This window comes from Phacochoerus africanus, chromosome 6 (assembly GCF_016906955.1).
Source record: "Phacochoerus africanus isolate WHEZ1 chromosome 6, ROS_Pafr_v1, whole genome shotgun sequence".
Lineage (NCBI taxonomy): Eukaryota > Metazoa > Chordata > Mammalia > Artiodactyla > Suidae > Phacochoerus > Phacochoerus africanus.
The window spans coordinates 109,973,026-109,986,711 of record NC_062549.1 but is presented as its reverse complement, the minus strand read 5'-3'; the positions used below and the strand labels follow the sequence as shown (position 1 = coordinate 109,986,711).

Sequence of the window (13,686 nt, the reverse complement as noted above, 5' to 3'; positions counted from 1 at the left end):
GACGTGTGCTCTATTGTGTGTACCTAATATGAGTAAATGCATTGTGTGTATAAATCAAGGTTGTGTGTATTGTGTGTGGAGAAACAATAGTAAAATATTCTTTGGGTATGCTGTAGTATACCCACGTGTCCATGTCATTTTTGGGTCTTCTGCATCAGAATTGCAGGTCGTGTCTTTGTACATGCAGGTATTTGTGTGTGCCCTATATTGGTACGTACATTCCATGTCTGTGCCGAGTGTGTGTATTTGGGTTATAGGTCTAAATGTATATCTCCTGTGTATGCCCTTTTCATTAATTTGGTCTCTGTGTATTTTGCATGTGTGGTGCCTGCTTTGGATGTGTGTGTGGCAACAGAGTAGATCTCTTTGGTGGGGTGGGCCTGTCTGTGTGCCTCTGTAGGTGACCATTTTGTAGTCCCAAGTCAAGGACACTGGGGTAAAATATCTACCCCCGACCTGGGGCTTAGGTATGGATTGTTTCACCATCTAGGTTCCCAGGGTCTGCGTCCCTCCATCCCACGTCTTGGAAATGCAGCACCACCTCCCTCGACGGAGAGGAAGAGAAGCCCAGAGTCTTTGCGCTGGGCATGGGATGCCATGCAGACCCCTGGGGATGTGGGTGACCAGGAACTAGTGAGCACCCTGGGCTGGTGCCCCACCCCCCAAGGTAACTGCAGGTGCTAGAGAGCCAGCAGTGAGGCTGAGGCTGGGGCTGGAGCCACGGCTGGGCAGCCCGACCACGCAACTTGCTGGGCTTGGGCAATTTAAGCTATTAGGTCAAAAGGCAAAGAAGTCTAGTTTGTGAGGCAAAAGCCTCCCCACCCCCACTCCTTCCAGCGCCAGCTGGAACTTGACCTTTGGGCCATGCAGTGCTCCTTTTCTCTCAACCTGTTCTGGGGGTAGGGATTCTTAACCCAGCCTTTGGTTTCTTTAAGCGGCTCTGGTTGCCAGTTTAATGGGGAGAGAGTTTGAGCTCGGCAATCAAAATGATGCCTGAGGATCAACTAGGGACTCCATCCCTTGGTCCTGGACTTCAGAACTTTCAGCCCAGGTGAGGCTCCCTTTAAGCCCAGGGACTGGGTCTCCGGGAGCCCTCCTCCTCCGTGTCCTTGGTTTCAAAGCAGGCGATCCATTCTGGCTCTTTAGGGAAAGGGGCGTGAAAGGGACTGCTGCGGAGCCCAATGGCCAGGTTGTGTTTGTGTATTTTGCATCTGAGTTGCAGGTTGTGTCTTTGTACGTGGGGCAGGTCTCTTGTGCATGTTCTATGTGGGTAAGTGCGTTCCGGGTCTTAGATAAAAACCAAACGGGGTGGGGGAAGATGAGAATGGAGATGATGAACGTGATGGGCTATAGAGAGGAGGCCTGGGGTGGGTCTGGCCCAGGACAGCTGGAGCTGTGAGGGCCCTGGGGCCCTTGTGCACTCGGTAAGACAAGCTTCAGCCATGGGGAACTGAAGCTGCAGCACATGGAGGGCAGAGAGACAATTCTAACATCTACGAATCCACGAAGACTGGAGTGTCTGAGGCAACGGCGGCAAACCCAGGCCCAGTGGGGTTACCAATGAGACAAGTGAACCCACTAGGCCTCTGAGACAACCAACCCACCAAGCAGTGGATTTGCTCCTGAACCTGAACTCCAGAGAATGAAAATATGTGTGTGCATATATACATATACACACGAATGTATGTATATATATGTATATATAAATATATATATATATGTGTGTGTCTATATCTACACTCTGGTGCACATAGTCAAACACATGCATATATTGCCCTGTGTCAGAAATATTGCATAAGCTTATACAAGGTTCAAATGCAATTTTTTTCTACAGCTAGCTAGGTAGAGGAACTCGGGAAAAAGATACTTGATACGTATTTATATACACTAGATCCAGAGATCCACCTGTCCTCAGGACGAGATGCCAGGTCAGCTGTACAGTCATGCCCACGACTAGGTTAACACCTAAGGTACAGTCAGTCACGTGAGGTCTTTAGACACTGCCTTCCCTGCTCCCTCTCCTGGCTTTGCAGAGGTCTGTGCCCCCACTTGGAAGAACAAGGATGGGGGGTGGGGTGGCTGGAGGACCAGAAGTTTGGGTTCCCCGCTCCAAACAGTCAGTCTGTTTTTTTCCTCCTGATTGAGGGCTTTTGTCTTCTGATGGGGGGCGGGGGAAACCCTAGTTCAATGCCATTCCTAGGCTATTAATACTCTAGATATGAATACTGTGTATGCTACTAAGAAAATAGGTTATCTCCCGTGTTTTAAATATTGAGATTCATGCAACAAACACCCATGCAGCTCTATCGCATCACTGGTAAATTTCACTGCCGTGTCAGTGTAGCGGGGCCACAGCATTGGAAAGCAGATGCCTGCAAACTCCAGTGTGACGAAGATATAAGACATGTCTTTGTGACCCTGAAGCCTGCAAAAATGGTGCGGTCTGAAGCTGAGCGGTCCCTAGGTGTGCTGGCTTCTCCCTGTAGGCCGAAGGGAGCAAACGTGAAACTCGACAACTTGCATTTGGCCATCCTGACTATCCCTCCTCCCACCCCGGGCTTCCCTCACATCGACACTGCAGAGAAAAAACCAAATGCAGCATTTTCCGTTACGAAACACAAGCCTCCGGAGCATCTACTTGGCAACTGCAATTCACAAAACCCCCAGCCTGTGACACAGAAAGTAATTCCAACACACAGCACTGTGTGTTCTTTTCAATGCAAAAATGGGAATGACCTTTTGAGTCATTACCAGAACTTTAAAGCTGAGCCACCGCAGTGTGGTTTTCCTCTGTGAAGGGGGAGGTAGGTTCAAATGGGGTTGGGGCGGGGCGCATCGCCAGGATGCCGTGTGCATCTATCTCCTTGGGAAGGAAAGGTGACACTGATATGGTGGGCTCTGTGTTTGCTATGAGGTGGCCTCAATGTGTCCTTCTGAAATCCTGCCTCCATAGGTGATTCCCGTCTTTGGAACCCCCTAAGCCGGTGATGAAGATTTGCATGAAAGCCATGGATAGATATTCTGCGTTCTAAATCAAAAATCAAAAGATCGAAAGTCACTTGCACGACTATTGCTCTCCATGCAGAACCAGATACACACTGTGGAAACACACTGACTACAATGCAGGCTGTTATGCAATATCTGCATTAGTTCCTTTGAGCTGTGAGCACGTTGATAGGGTTCAATCAGACATCAGTTAACATTTTGGTAATATTCACATAGTTTGTATTAGCCAAAGTACAGTTGGCTGTTTTCAAGTTTTCCTCTCTAAAGTCCTCGTTACTGTTGTTTACCCCCTCCTGGATCTCCATGTAATCGGACTTACTAATGGTAGAGGCACTTCGACTTTTCTTTAGGTCAGGGGAGGATGGGATCTTTGGACAGCTCGTCACTTGCAAATACTGGGCCTGCTCCTCTCCCTCTGTCTCCCGGTGGTAGAAGTAGTTGAAATTGGACACTATGACAGGGACCGGTAAGGCAATGGTTAACACACCCGCAATTGCACACAGGGACCCCACGATCTTTCCCCCAATGGTGGTTGGAACCATGTCTCCATAGCCTACAGTTGTCATGGAGACGACTGCCCACCAGAAGGCATCCGGGATGCTGGGGAACTGGGACTCGCGCTCATCGGCCTCTGCGAAATAGACAGCACTAGAGAAGAGGATGACCCCGATGAAGAGGAAGAATATCAGGAGGCCCAGTTCTCTCATGCTGGCTTTGAGGGTCTGCCCTAGAATCTGGAGACCCTTGGAGTGTCTGGACAACTTGAAAATCCGAAAGACTCTTACCAACCGGATGACACGAAGGATGGCCAGCGACATGGCCTGCTGGCCCTGCTGAGCATCCTCTGGCTTCTCAGCCAGCTCTGTCCCCAGGGTGATGAAGTAGGGGATGATGGCCACGATGTCGATGATGTTCATGATGTTGGTGAAGAAGCCAGCCTTGCTGGGACAGGCGAAGAACCTCACCAAGAACTCAAAGGAGAACCAGATGATGCAGAGGGTCTCTACAATGAAGAAAGGGTCGGTGAAGGACGTCGACGGCTGGTACCCGACGGTGCTGTTGGAGTAGGTGTGGAAGGTCACTCCGCTGCCGTGCATGTCTTCGTTCTCGTCCCGGAATATGGGCAGCGTCTCCAGGCAGAAGCTGACGATGGAGATCAAGATGACCATGACAGACACGATAGCTATAATCCTGGCCGGCCCTGAGCTCTCCGGGTACTCGAAGAGAAGCCACACCTGTCTCTGGAACTCGTTCTCCGGCAGAGGACGCTCTTCCTCTTTGATGTAGCCTTCATCTTCCCGGAACATCTCCATCGCTTCCTCGCCCAGCTCATAAAACCGGATTTCTTCGGAGAATATATCTAAGGGCACATTCACGGGGCGCCTCAGCCGCCCCCCAGACTGGTAGTAGTACAAGATGGCATCGAAGCTCGGGCGGTTCCGATCGAAAAAGTACTCGTTCCGGAGGGGGTCAAAGTATCTCATCCGCTTCTTTGGGTCCCCCAGCAGGGTCTCGGGGAACTGGGCTAAGGTCTTTAGCTGGGTCTCAAACCGCAGTCCCGAGATGTTGATAACCACCCTCTCGCAGCACTCGTGGTCTGCCTCTGGGTCATAGGTGTCCTGCGGGTGCCCAGGGAGGGCGGCCGCCTCGTCCGCTGGGTCTCCGGTGGCCACGGTCATAATTGGAACCGAGAGAAGCGCCTCTCCCTACGCCTTCTAGCTGCCTGGCGGCAGGGAGCTCAGGGTGCTGCTTATGGCCCCAGGAAACACAGCAGCATCGGCCTGGGCTCCTGCAGGAGAGCCCCGAGGGCTCTCTGGGAGCCGAAGGGACAGCCCCGCTTGGCTGAAAGACAGAGGCGGTTAAGGACGTAAGACCACTCGGCACTGGCAGCCGGACCTGGGTTGCCGCTTTTTCAGCCAAAAGTTCAAAGACGTCACCCCCACCCCCACCCCCACGACAAAAAAGCAAGCTTTCCTTTCCCCTTTCAACCTGGCTGTGGATCAGAGGGGAGCAGGGGGCAATCTCTCAAGAAAGCTCTGGAATGCCCTGCACTGGGGGCAGGTGGCTGGTACAGGTCCCGCTGCACTACACAGGCTTTGAGGAGCACTGATTTCTCCCACACTAGAGGCTGGAAGGGAGGCCACTCCCAGGCACTGAACTAACATCTTGCAGATACCTGCACCCTGGAAGGTACGCACCGTGGCGGGTCTTGGGCCTGGGTCTCCCTCACTACCCCCATCCCAATGGCTCTGCACATGGCTGTTATTAAGCAATAGATTGCTTTACCTGGCAAGGCAGGAATCTGCAGCTGTCTTCCTCGCAGGGCTGATCTGATGCTGCGGGAATCCTAGATACACAAACAGGCAGCCCGACTCCCCATCACGTCTTCTCACTTGAGCTAGAAATAGTGGTGAGTCATTCTGGGCAGGAGGGCAGGCTCCAGGTCCTGGAGGTGAGCTCCAGGGCTGGGCTGGGCTGGAGGGGCCGTGGAGTGCCTGGCCAGGGGCATGCAGGACTTGAGGACAGCCTAGCTTGGGTCTGAAGCCTTTGGAAGGAAGGAGGCAAGATGCAATGCTCAGCAAAAGCCGGAGTCCTCCTGGCTGTCCTCAGGAGGTGTGACGTTGCCTGGAAAAAACAGCAGCAAGGTGGAATCGGGGCTTTGGGGCAGCTGGTGCCAAGATTTAGGAGGGCTCTGGCGGCTTCGCTTCCATGCCCACCTTCCATTCTGGTGTCACACCTGAGAACTATCCTCAGCCTCCCAGCCTCCTCTGGGCAGGCTTCCATTAGTTAGAAGCATTTTCTCCCGGGGAAGGAGCCTTCAGACTTGGCTGGGCCCGGTTCCTCCAGGGGCCTCCCCTGGCTGAGCCAGATTCCCCCATTGGTCCTCTGGGCAAAGCCCTCCCACCCCCAGGTCAGGACACAGCATCTCGCGGCGGGGAGGGCTTGCTACACTGCAGCCTGACTTCAAGCTCTGACCTCTGCAGAGTCCTAGAGGAAGGACCGCACGCCCCATCCTTTGCCCCCCAACACGCACTCCTCCGGGGCTCAGGGAGACCCCTCACACAGAAAGGTCAGCCTCCAAAAGCTGGCTGGCTTGGTCCCAGGACTTACTCTCCCTCGGGGATTCCTGGGGGGCAGGCCTCCCTCCAGGAGGGGTGGCATTTGAACCGGGCAGGCGCTCGACCACCGATTTGTCCCCAAGAGAGAATCCCTCCCGTCTCCTCGGGCCGGGAGCGCAGAAGCAAGGCTCAGTCCGCCTGGCTGTGAGGCGGCTTGGCAGCAGCGAGCGGGGGAGCCGGGAGGCTCCGGGCTTCCGGGCTGGCCCCCTGCCGGCCCAATCCTGCCGGCCCTAGGGCGGGGAGGGGTCCCGGCCCTCTCCCCATCGCCCCGGGCTCCGGCCGGGATTCCGCCGGGCGCGCTCCGCGCGGGTGGACCAGACCCACCAGCTGGTCGCGGCAGCGAGCGCCACCTTAACCCCCTCCTGCCCGGTCCGGTGGGCTCTCGCTGCGGCCCGAGCGCAGCCCAGCTCTTTTTGCCCCTGGGGTCCCGCCGAGGGACCACCGAGGTTCGATTTCCTTCCAAAAACCCTGGAGCCTGAACTCTGGGGGCGGGGAGCAGGCTGCTGCCCCTGATCTCAGCGTCCTTCTAAGAGCTGGGGCTCCGCGGCAGCCCACGGCCCCAGGAAGCGGAGAAGCCCTTCTCGGCCGCAAAGCCGTTTTAATTCCGAGCTGGAGAGGAGAAGGCGGCCGGGCGGTCCCAAGTGATTCGGGTCCTACCAACCGGCGCTATTTACCAGACATGGTTATGCTGTCAGCTGCACTTCCCATCACCCGCCAGCTCCTCTCTGCGCCCTCCGCCCCGCGCCCCGCACTGCCCGGAGGGTCCCCGAGCCCTTTCCCCGTTCTCTCCTTGCGCTGGGCGCCAGCCCTTACCGCCCCGGCCCGCCCCGGCCTGGGCCGGCAGCCGCGATCACCACCGATCGCCCGCCCCCGGACTCAGCCCGAGCCTGCCGCGATGCAGGCTGCCCAAGTGCCCCGCAGCCCCGGCCAGGGGGCGGCAGCAGGCGCAGCCCAGCGCCCCGACACCCATTTACCCTTCCCGATGGGCAGCCGGAGCCTCCATGTTTCTGGGTGACTGCAGGCGCCGGTGGAGCCGGGGTGGCGGGCGGCGGCGGGGTGCGAGCGGCCAGCCGGGAGCCGGCTCTGCAGTCCCGCGGGCGGCGCGTATGGAGCGCCCGGCAGCCGCCCGCAGCCGCACCGCGCCACGCAGCGCCGCACCTGGCCGGCCGAGAACTCGAATTAAAGGGGCCAGCGGGGGCCCGAGCCGGCGAGGCGTGCCGCCTGCCGCCGCCACCCGGCGGGCCGCTCAGTTGGGTCCCCGGGCCCCGGCCCCCTTCCCGCCAGGAAAACACCTCATCCTTTGGCAGATCTCAGCTTACTAACCAGAACCTGGTGGAGGGCTGAGCTGGGTGATGCCCGAGAACCGGGGTGGGGGGTGAGGGGTGGGTGGGGGTGAAGTTTAGAAGCGGTCACGGGAGGCTCCTGCCAATGTAATGAAGCAGACAAGGAGGAGACAACCAGCAGTTCTCCCAGGCCGGAGAAGGGATCCAGCCCCCGGGGAGATGTGCTGCTATTATTATGTTGCTGCCAGACAGAGTCTGCAGACCCCCTCCTGGCCCTCTCGCGCTGGCGCGCCCCCTCCTCCAGCTCTGCCTCCCACCTCCCTCTTACCCAGCCCAAGCTTTGGCTTCGCCGGGGAATGCAGCAGGTGCGGCTGGCCGCAGTGTGGCAGAAACTCGCTGCTGTGTTCGCCCCCACCAGGAGGAGCCGCAGGAACCGGCAGAACTGCAGAGCCGGCCCTCTGGACTCCCTCCCCCAGAGCTGGGGCAGGAAAGGCTGGGGGACGCTGTGCAGATGCCCCAGGGGAGGGCCGGCTCCTCACAAAACGGCCCCCCTCGCAGACCTTGCAGGACCAGCGGGCCGACGGGGCTCTGAAGTTGGGAAGGCAGCACATGGTATCCCCCGGGGGTGGGTGGTGGAAGTGGCCTTTGCTTTTGGAGGAATGTCTGGGAAGCCTAGTCTGCCCTCTGCTCAGATGGAAGATCTGAGAGGGTCTGGAGTGCTCTTGGGACCCCCTTGACAGCCCCTGCTAGCTCTGGTCTCCAGATCCCTGTCCAAATTACTGATCCTTGGACCCCAACTGCAGCAGACACGGAGCCCTGCATACAGGGGGCCTCTGGTCCAGAGAAGATGCTGCAGGGCCCTCTTTGCTCAGAGAACCCTCCTCTCTAGGCCTGGAGCTCCTGCTGGGAGCTCTGGGGACCCCCAGGGTCCAAGGTTGTGCGGTTCCAGTGTTTCATGAAGATGGTGGACAAGGAATGGCTTAAGACTGTGGGCCTGCCCAGAGGTGTAGGGGGTGGTCAGGAGGGCAGTGACCTTGGTGACCTCTGGGGACGACAGATGACAATCAGGCAGGACCGATTTCGTTTAGGGCTCCTAGAAGCTGCACTGGCAGTGTCCCAGCCTGAGAGTGGCCTGGGCGTTTTAGAGCCAGTCAGGTCCTGGGCAAGTTCATTCACATCTAGGGTTTCGGTTTCCTCATCTACAAAGTGAGGAGAGTTCATGGCCACTAAACTGGGTTCAATTGTTTATGTGAGGAGTGGAGAGCAGACACCCCACAAATGATGGTTTCTCCACTCTGCTTTCCTAGGAGACCCCCCTCTCTCTCCCAGCTTCCTGCTTATCATTTGGCTGTTTCTCTAAGCGCCCGATCACCTGGTTTCATTGCCCTGTTCTCTCTGCTTCCAGGTTTGCTCCCTGAGAGCTCAGCCATTTCCACCTCCTGCATCAAACTGCCCTCCAGAATCCAGCTCCACCTTTCTTCTGGAAGCTTCCTCCCCGACCAGCCCTGCAAGGCTCTGTTCCTCGTTCTTGCCACATTGGGTCTTCCTGTCAACTAAAGCACCACAGCCTTACCTATTGGCTCATGCCTGTGTATTTTCTCGGCCTTCCTTTGTTGAAACGAAAGCCATGGACAGGGAACAGCTCTTGAGAAAGAATCAATCATCGTGTTCACGGGTGACAGGTGCTCAGCTGTCACTGTGCCCAGCACCTGTACCCAGCGGGACGTGTAATCCTCACAGCTCTAGGAGGTGCTTTCTATCCCAGCCCCATCTCAGGGGAAGGGAAGCTGGGCAGAGAGATGAGGCAACGTGCCCAAGGCCACCATGGTGGTGCCGGGACTTGACTCAGGGCTTTGTGACTCTGAGACACACACCCACAGCCCCCACCCTCACTGCTCAGGAGGAACGAGCAGCCCCTACATTTCTTCCCCTCTTTGGGATTTTCCTCTGCCCCTCCTTCCATCTGGCTAGCCTCAGGGCTGTGCCACGCTCCCTCCTGCCTTGAAAGCCCGATCTAAGTCTGAACAGCAAGCCAAACGAAATTAAGCAAAGAAAGAAAAGAAACCCTAAGAATTGCTCACAGGTACAACGAGGCGGCCGCTCTTGCTTGAAAAGGCATCTCTTGGGTTGGCAGTGCTGGGTGACAAAAAAATCCAGACCCAGTTGCTACTCCCGACACTTGCTAGCTGTGTGATCTTGAGCAAGTTATTTCACCTCTCTGAGCCTCGGTTTCCTGATCTGTCAGGAGCACAGTGCAACTACTTCACGGGTGGTAAGATGAAATGACTTCTAGAGGGGACAGCCAGCCGGCTTAACCCGGACGTTTAGTCATCTTTAGCTCATGGTCACGATTTCTCATTTTGGTCACAGAAGAGCCTTCCCTAAGGCAGGTCAACCCCTCAAAGACCACTCCCTTCTCCTTCAGTCCAGTTTCCTGCCTCCAGCAGAGCCAAGGACTGGAGACCGTCGTCGCGTGAGCGACCTGCCCCTGCTCCATGCAGGAAAAGCATCACTTCCTGCACTGAGTCCTCGGGCATTGAAAGGAGGTGCTTGTGATGGTGCATCTGCGCTCACACCGACCCCCACACCCACCCGGGGACAGGAGGGGAGTCTTTTAGTCCTTCCCACCACAATTTCTGAACGTAGACGCCTGCAGAAGCTCCCTTTGCAGGGCTCACTCCCAGAGGACCAGCTCTCCGTCCTTGAGTGACTGCCAGCCCTGCTGATGCTTGCTGTAAAGTTAGTCTACTTCCCAGCCAGTAGGCAGCGTTCATCCAGCAACCAGGCCACCCACTGTGGCGGCCCAGACCACGGGAAGCTGGCCAGGGGAGCCTATGGCACGCGAGCCCAGGCACTGGGCTGACAGCTCTCCTTCAATGATTTGATTTAATCCTTGCCACCACCCAGGGGGAAAAATGCCATTATCTCTATTTTACGGATGCAGATACCAGAGCTCAGAGGCGGCCAGTCGCTGTCCAGGGTAATTTAGCTGGTAAGTAGTGAGGCCGGGATGGACCTGGACCGTCTGACTTCACAAATCACCATCCCATTAGGCTGCCTGTTCCTACTGCCAGCGGGGTGCCAGGACTCTGAGCTCCCTCCCTGGTCTTCGGAACGTGGACTCAGTCCAGCAAGACCTTGCAGAGCCTCGGGGCATATCCACGAGTCCCGTGGAGGTTGCCCAACCTGACAGGAGGTCTCTTTTAGAGGTAGCTGGTGCTGATGGTTATTAAATGTTCATACCAAGGGAGCCGGGACAGTGGCACAAGATCCAGGACCTGAAGTCGCCACTTTGCGCCCTTTTCTGGAGCAGCTCTGCTGATGCTTCTCACATCTGCAAGACCCGGGGCTCAGCATCCCTCACCTCGGCAAAGGGGTGGACAGCGCAGCGCATCTGACCAGGGCTGTGGTCTTAGCATGCTGGGCTGTGTGACCCAAGGGCACTCGCTCGACCTTTCTGTGCCACAGTCACTTGTAAAGTAGGAAGGCGCGCATTCCCCCCCCCCACCCCTTTGGTCCGTAGGGTTTAAAAGAGAAAAAGGAAGGGAGGAAGGCAAGAAGGAAACTAACACTCACTGTGAGTGTGTATTAAAATCTCATTTGTCCAGGAGTTCCCGTCGTGGTGCAGCGGAAACAAATCCGAACAGGACCCATGAGGTTGCAGGCCTGGGCCGTGCTTGCCGTCCTGAATTAGCTGCTCGGCACTCCTCCCACTGCACTGCAAAGCTTGGCCAAATAAAAGAGTATATTAAGCAGTGATTGAAGAGGGTGGGCCCAACCTGGGTTGGTTGTCTCACAATCAGGCCCCGGCTATGAACACCCAGAGACAGAGGAGCATAGCGGTGGAAGCGCAGCTGCTGGAGCCGGCAAGTCCAGGGCCCCATTCCAGGCCTGGCACATTTTGGCTCTGTGACTCGGCTCCTCCCCTCGCGTTTCCATTGAATGACTTAGAACCGTGCCTGTGCCACGGCAGACACTAAGCATCAGCTGTCACAGCCCATCCTCTCAGCACGGCCACCACGCTCTTCTTCTCTAGTAGGAATGGAAGTGGAAGAGGTTTACGATGAGCTGGGATGGCAGGCACCGCCTGGGTTCTAAGCCACCTCCCCAGGACCACCTGGAGCTTCAGCTGCCTGTGAAGGACGGATGCTTCCTTCCTCCCTTCCTCTCTCTTTCTTTCGCTTTTTAGGGTCACTCTTGTGACATGTGGAAGTTCCCAGGCTAGCGGGAGAATTGGCGCTATAAACTGCTGGCCTACACCACAGCTCATGGCAATGCTGGATCCTTAACCCACTGATCGAGGCCCGGGATCAAACCCACATCCTCGTGGTTTCTAGTTGGATTCTTTACTGCTGAGCCATAACAGGAGCTCCCTGGAGGATGGTTTCTGAGTGTGCTGGTCATGTCCCCCCGCACCATCACAGCGTCTCTGGGCTCTTCTGACTCAGGACCCTCTCACTCAGGCTTCCCAGGGTGGCCTGGATATCTGGGGAGGAAACTCTGAAAGCCCGAATCTCCCATCTAGAAGAGGGACAATCCCCGTTCTCCAGCCAGCTCCGCAGACGGCTCCCATCTGTACGGAGCCCTGGTGGCTCACAGAGGAAGCCGGCTCAACTTCTGAGCCAGCTGGCCCAGGTCAGATCAAGGCAGGCCCAGGACGAAGATGGCTTGACTGCTGGCCCTGCCATGGCTGGCTCCCTGGTGCTCTGTCTCCAGCCCAGGCCTCTCTCCAGAGCTGTGGGCACATCGGCCTCACTTTGCAGGCCTGCTTCTCCCTCGCACTCACTTTGTTGGGAGAGACACCACCTTTACCCTGATGCCCAAACCAGAAACCTGGGCATCCTTATCAGCTCTCTTTGCTCCTCCTCCCCCAGACACCCCACAGCCAGCTGAGTACTTGGCCTTGGTGTCCGTTCACCTGTCTCCCTCTCCTACCTCCCTGGCTTAAGCCACCTGCAGACAAGGTCTGGGCCACTGGAGCCTTTCCTGGTCCCCTGCCTTCAGACTAGCTCTCCCGGTCTCTTTACCCCACAGTGGCCATAGTGACCCTCCCAAAGCAGGATCCAGTCCTGTCACGCACCTCTTAACTTGTCTCTGACTCCCTATTGCTCTGATGCAACCTGCATGTCCTAAAAGGCAAGCAAAGCCGTTCGTGAGCTCCCCCGCCCCCTCTTTGTCCCTCATCCCAGAAGTCTATACTGGCATCAAATCCAATGATCTCGAAGGCTTGAATTGGCTTCAAACACACAGATTCGCCAAAGACCTGAAGTCAGACAGACCTGAGGTTGAGTCCTGGCTCTGCTGCTTGCCACTCATGGGACCTCGGATGGGGCAGTTTTCCTGGCTGTGTTCCAACCTGTGAAATGGGAACATAGCCAGGCCTGCTGCTCGCTCCGAGGATCCAATAAGAGAAGGTACACGGGGTGTTTATGCCAGTGCCTCAACTGCAGGGAGGGTTCAAGAAATATGAGCTTCCAGATGGTTCCAGCGTCCTCACCCAGAACACCCTCCCCCTGCATCACCCCAACGACTATTTCCAACATTCAGCTCATGTCGCATCCTCCATGAAGCCTCTCTGGACCCTCTGCCTGGTCTCTGGCCTCCAGTGCAGTGCCTGCATGCTGCCCAGGGCGCAGGCCAGCACATTGGTCCTGGGATGTGTCTCTGTCCCCATGCTGTCTCCCATGAGGCGGGGAGCATCCTGAGGGCAAAGGCACATGTCTTCGGCGGCATCCCCATGTCTGGTCCAGGCCAGGCCCAGCAGTTTCTGAACCAGTGAACGTCAGTAGATGCACAGACCACATGGCCTCCCAGCTTAACCATCTCCCCCTGCCTTTCAGCCCCTAGACTTGGCATCTCTGGAGGGCTCCTGCTTCTGAAGAACCCCGAGTCACCACGGGACCAGGCGAGGGCTGGTCCTGACTCTTGCCTTAGCCTTGGAGGGATCCCGAAGGAGGGCTGGCCTCATAGTAGCCACCACTGGTGGAAGAGCACCCCCAGGCTGCCCCTGCATCAGAGGATGGCAGAGGGGGGATGCTGAATGCCCAGAGGGACGTGGCTTCCTCTTTCACAGAGAGGTTAGGCACCTTGCTCAAGGTCACCCAGCTAGTCCAGGCAAGAGCCAGGGTTTGAATTCAGGCTCCAGCATTCATGCTCTTAGCACTTCTGTGCTGTTTTCATAGCTTGAATGTCCAGGCGTCCTGTGGGCTGGCCCTGATCTTGTCCACCTGTCACTCTGCACCTTAAGCTTTGCAAAGATCCCTAAGAGCTCTGAGGCC

At 56.7% G+C, this 13,686-nt stretch overlaps 1 protein-coding gene across 2 annotated transcripts; it reads right to left on the bottom strand.

The window, feature by feature from the left end:
• Positions 1-2,133: 2,133 nt before the first annotated feature.
• On the bottom strand, positions 2,134-7,809 carry KCNA2 (potassium voltage-gated channel subfamily A member 2). 2 transcript variants are annotated; one of them, XM_047785068.1, is made up of 3 exons: positions 7,737-7,809; positions 5,293-5,631; positions 2,134-4,848 (listed from the first exon to the last, which is right to left on the bottom strand). In XM_047785068.1, exon 3 carries the CDS (start codon positions 4,683-4,685, stop codon positions 3,186-3,188), a length of 1,500 nt encoding a protein of 499 aa, XP_047641024.1. In that variant the 5' UTR covers positions 4,686-4,848; positions 5,293-5,631; positions 7,737-7,809; the 3' UTR covers positions 2,134-3,185. The 2 variants fall into 2 exon arrangements, with proteins under 2 accessions (XP_047641024.1, XP_047641023.1); XM_047785067.1 differs by lacking the exon at positions 7,737-7,809 and adding an exon at positions 7,100-7,192.
• Between the last annotated feature and the right edge of the window lie 5,877 nt (positions 7,810-13,686).

Coding starts and splice junctions, on each gene's coding strand:
- KCNA2 (XM_047785068.1), bottom strand. CDS start 4,685: ATGACCGTGGCCACCGGAGACCCAGCGGACGAGGCGGCCGCCCTCCCT.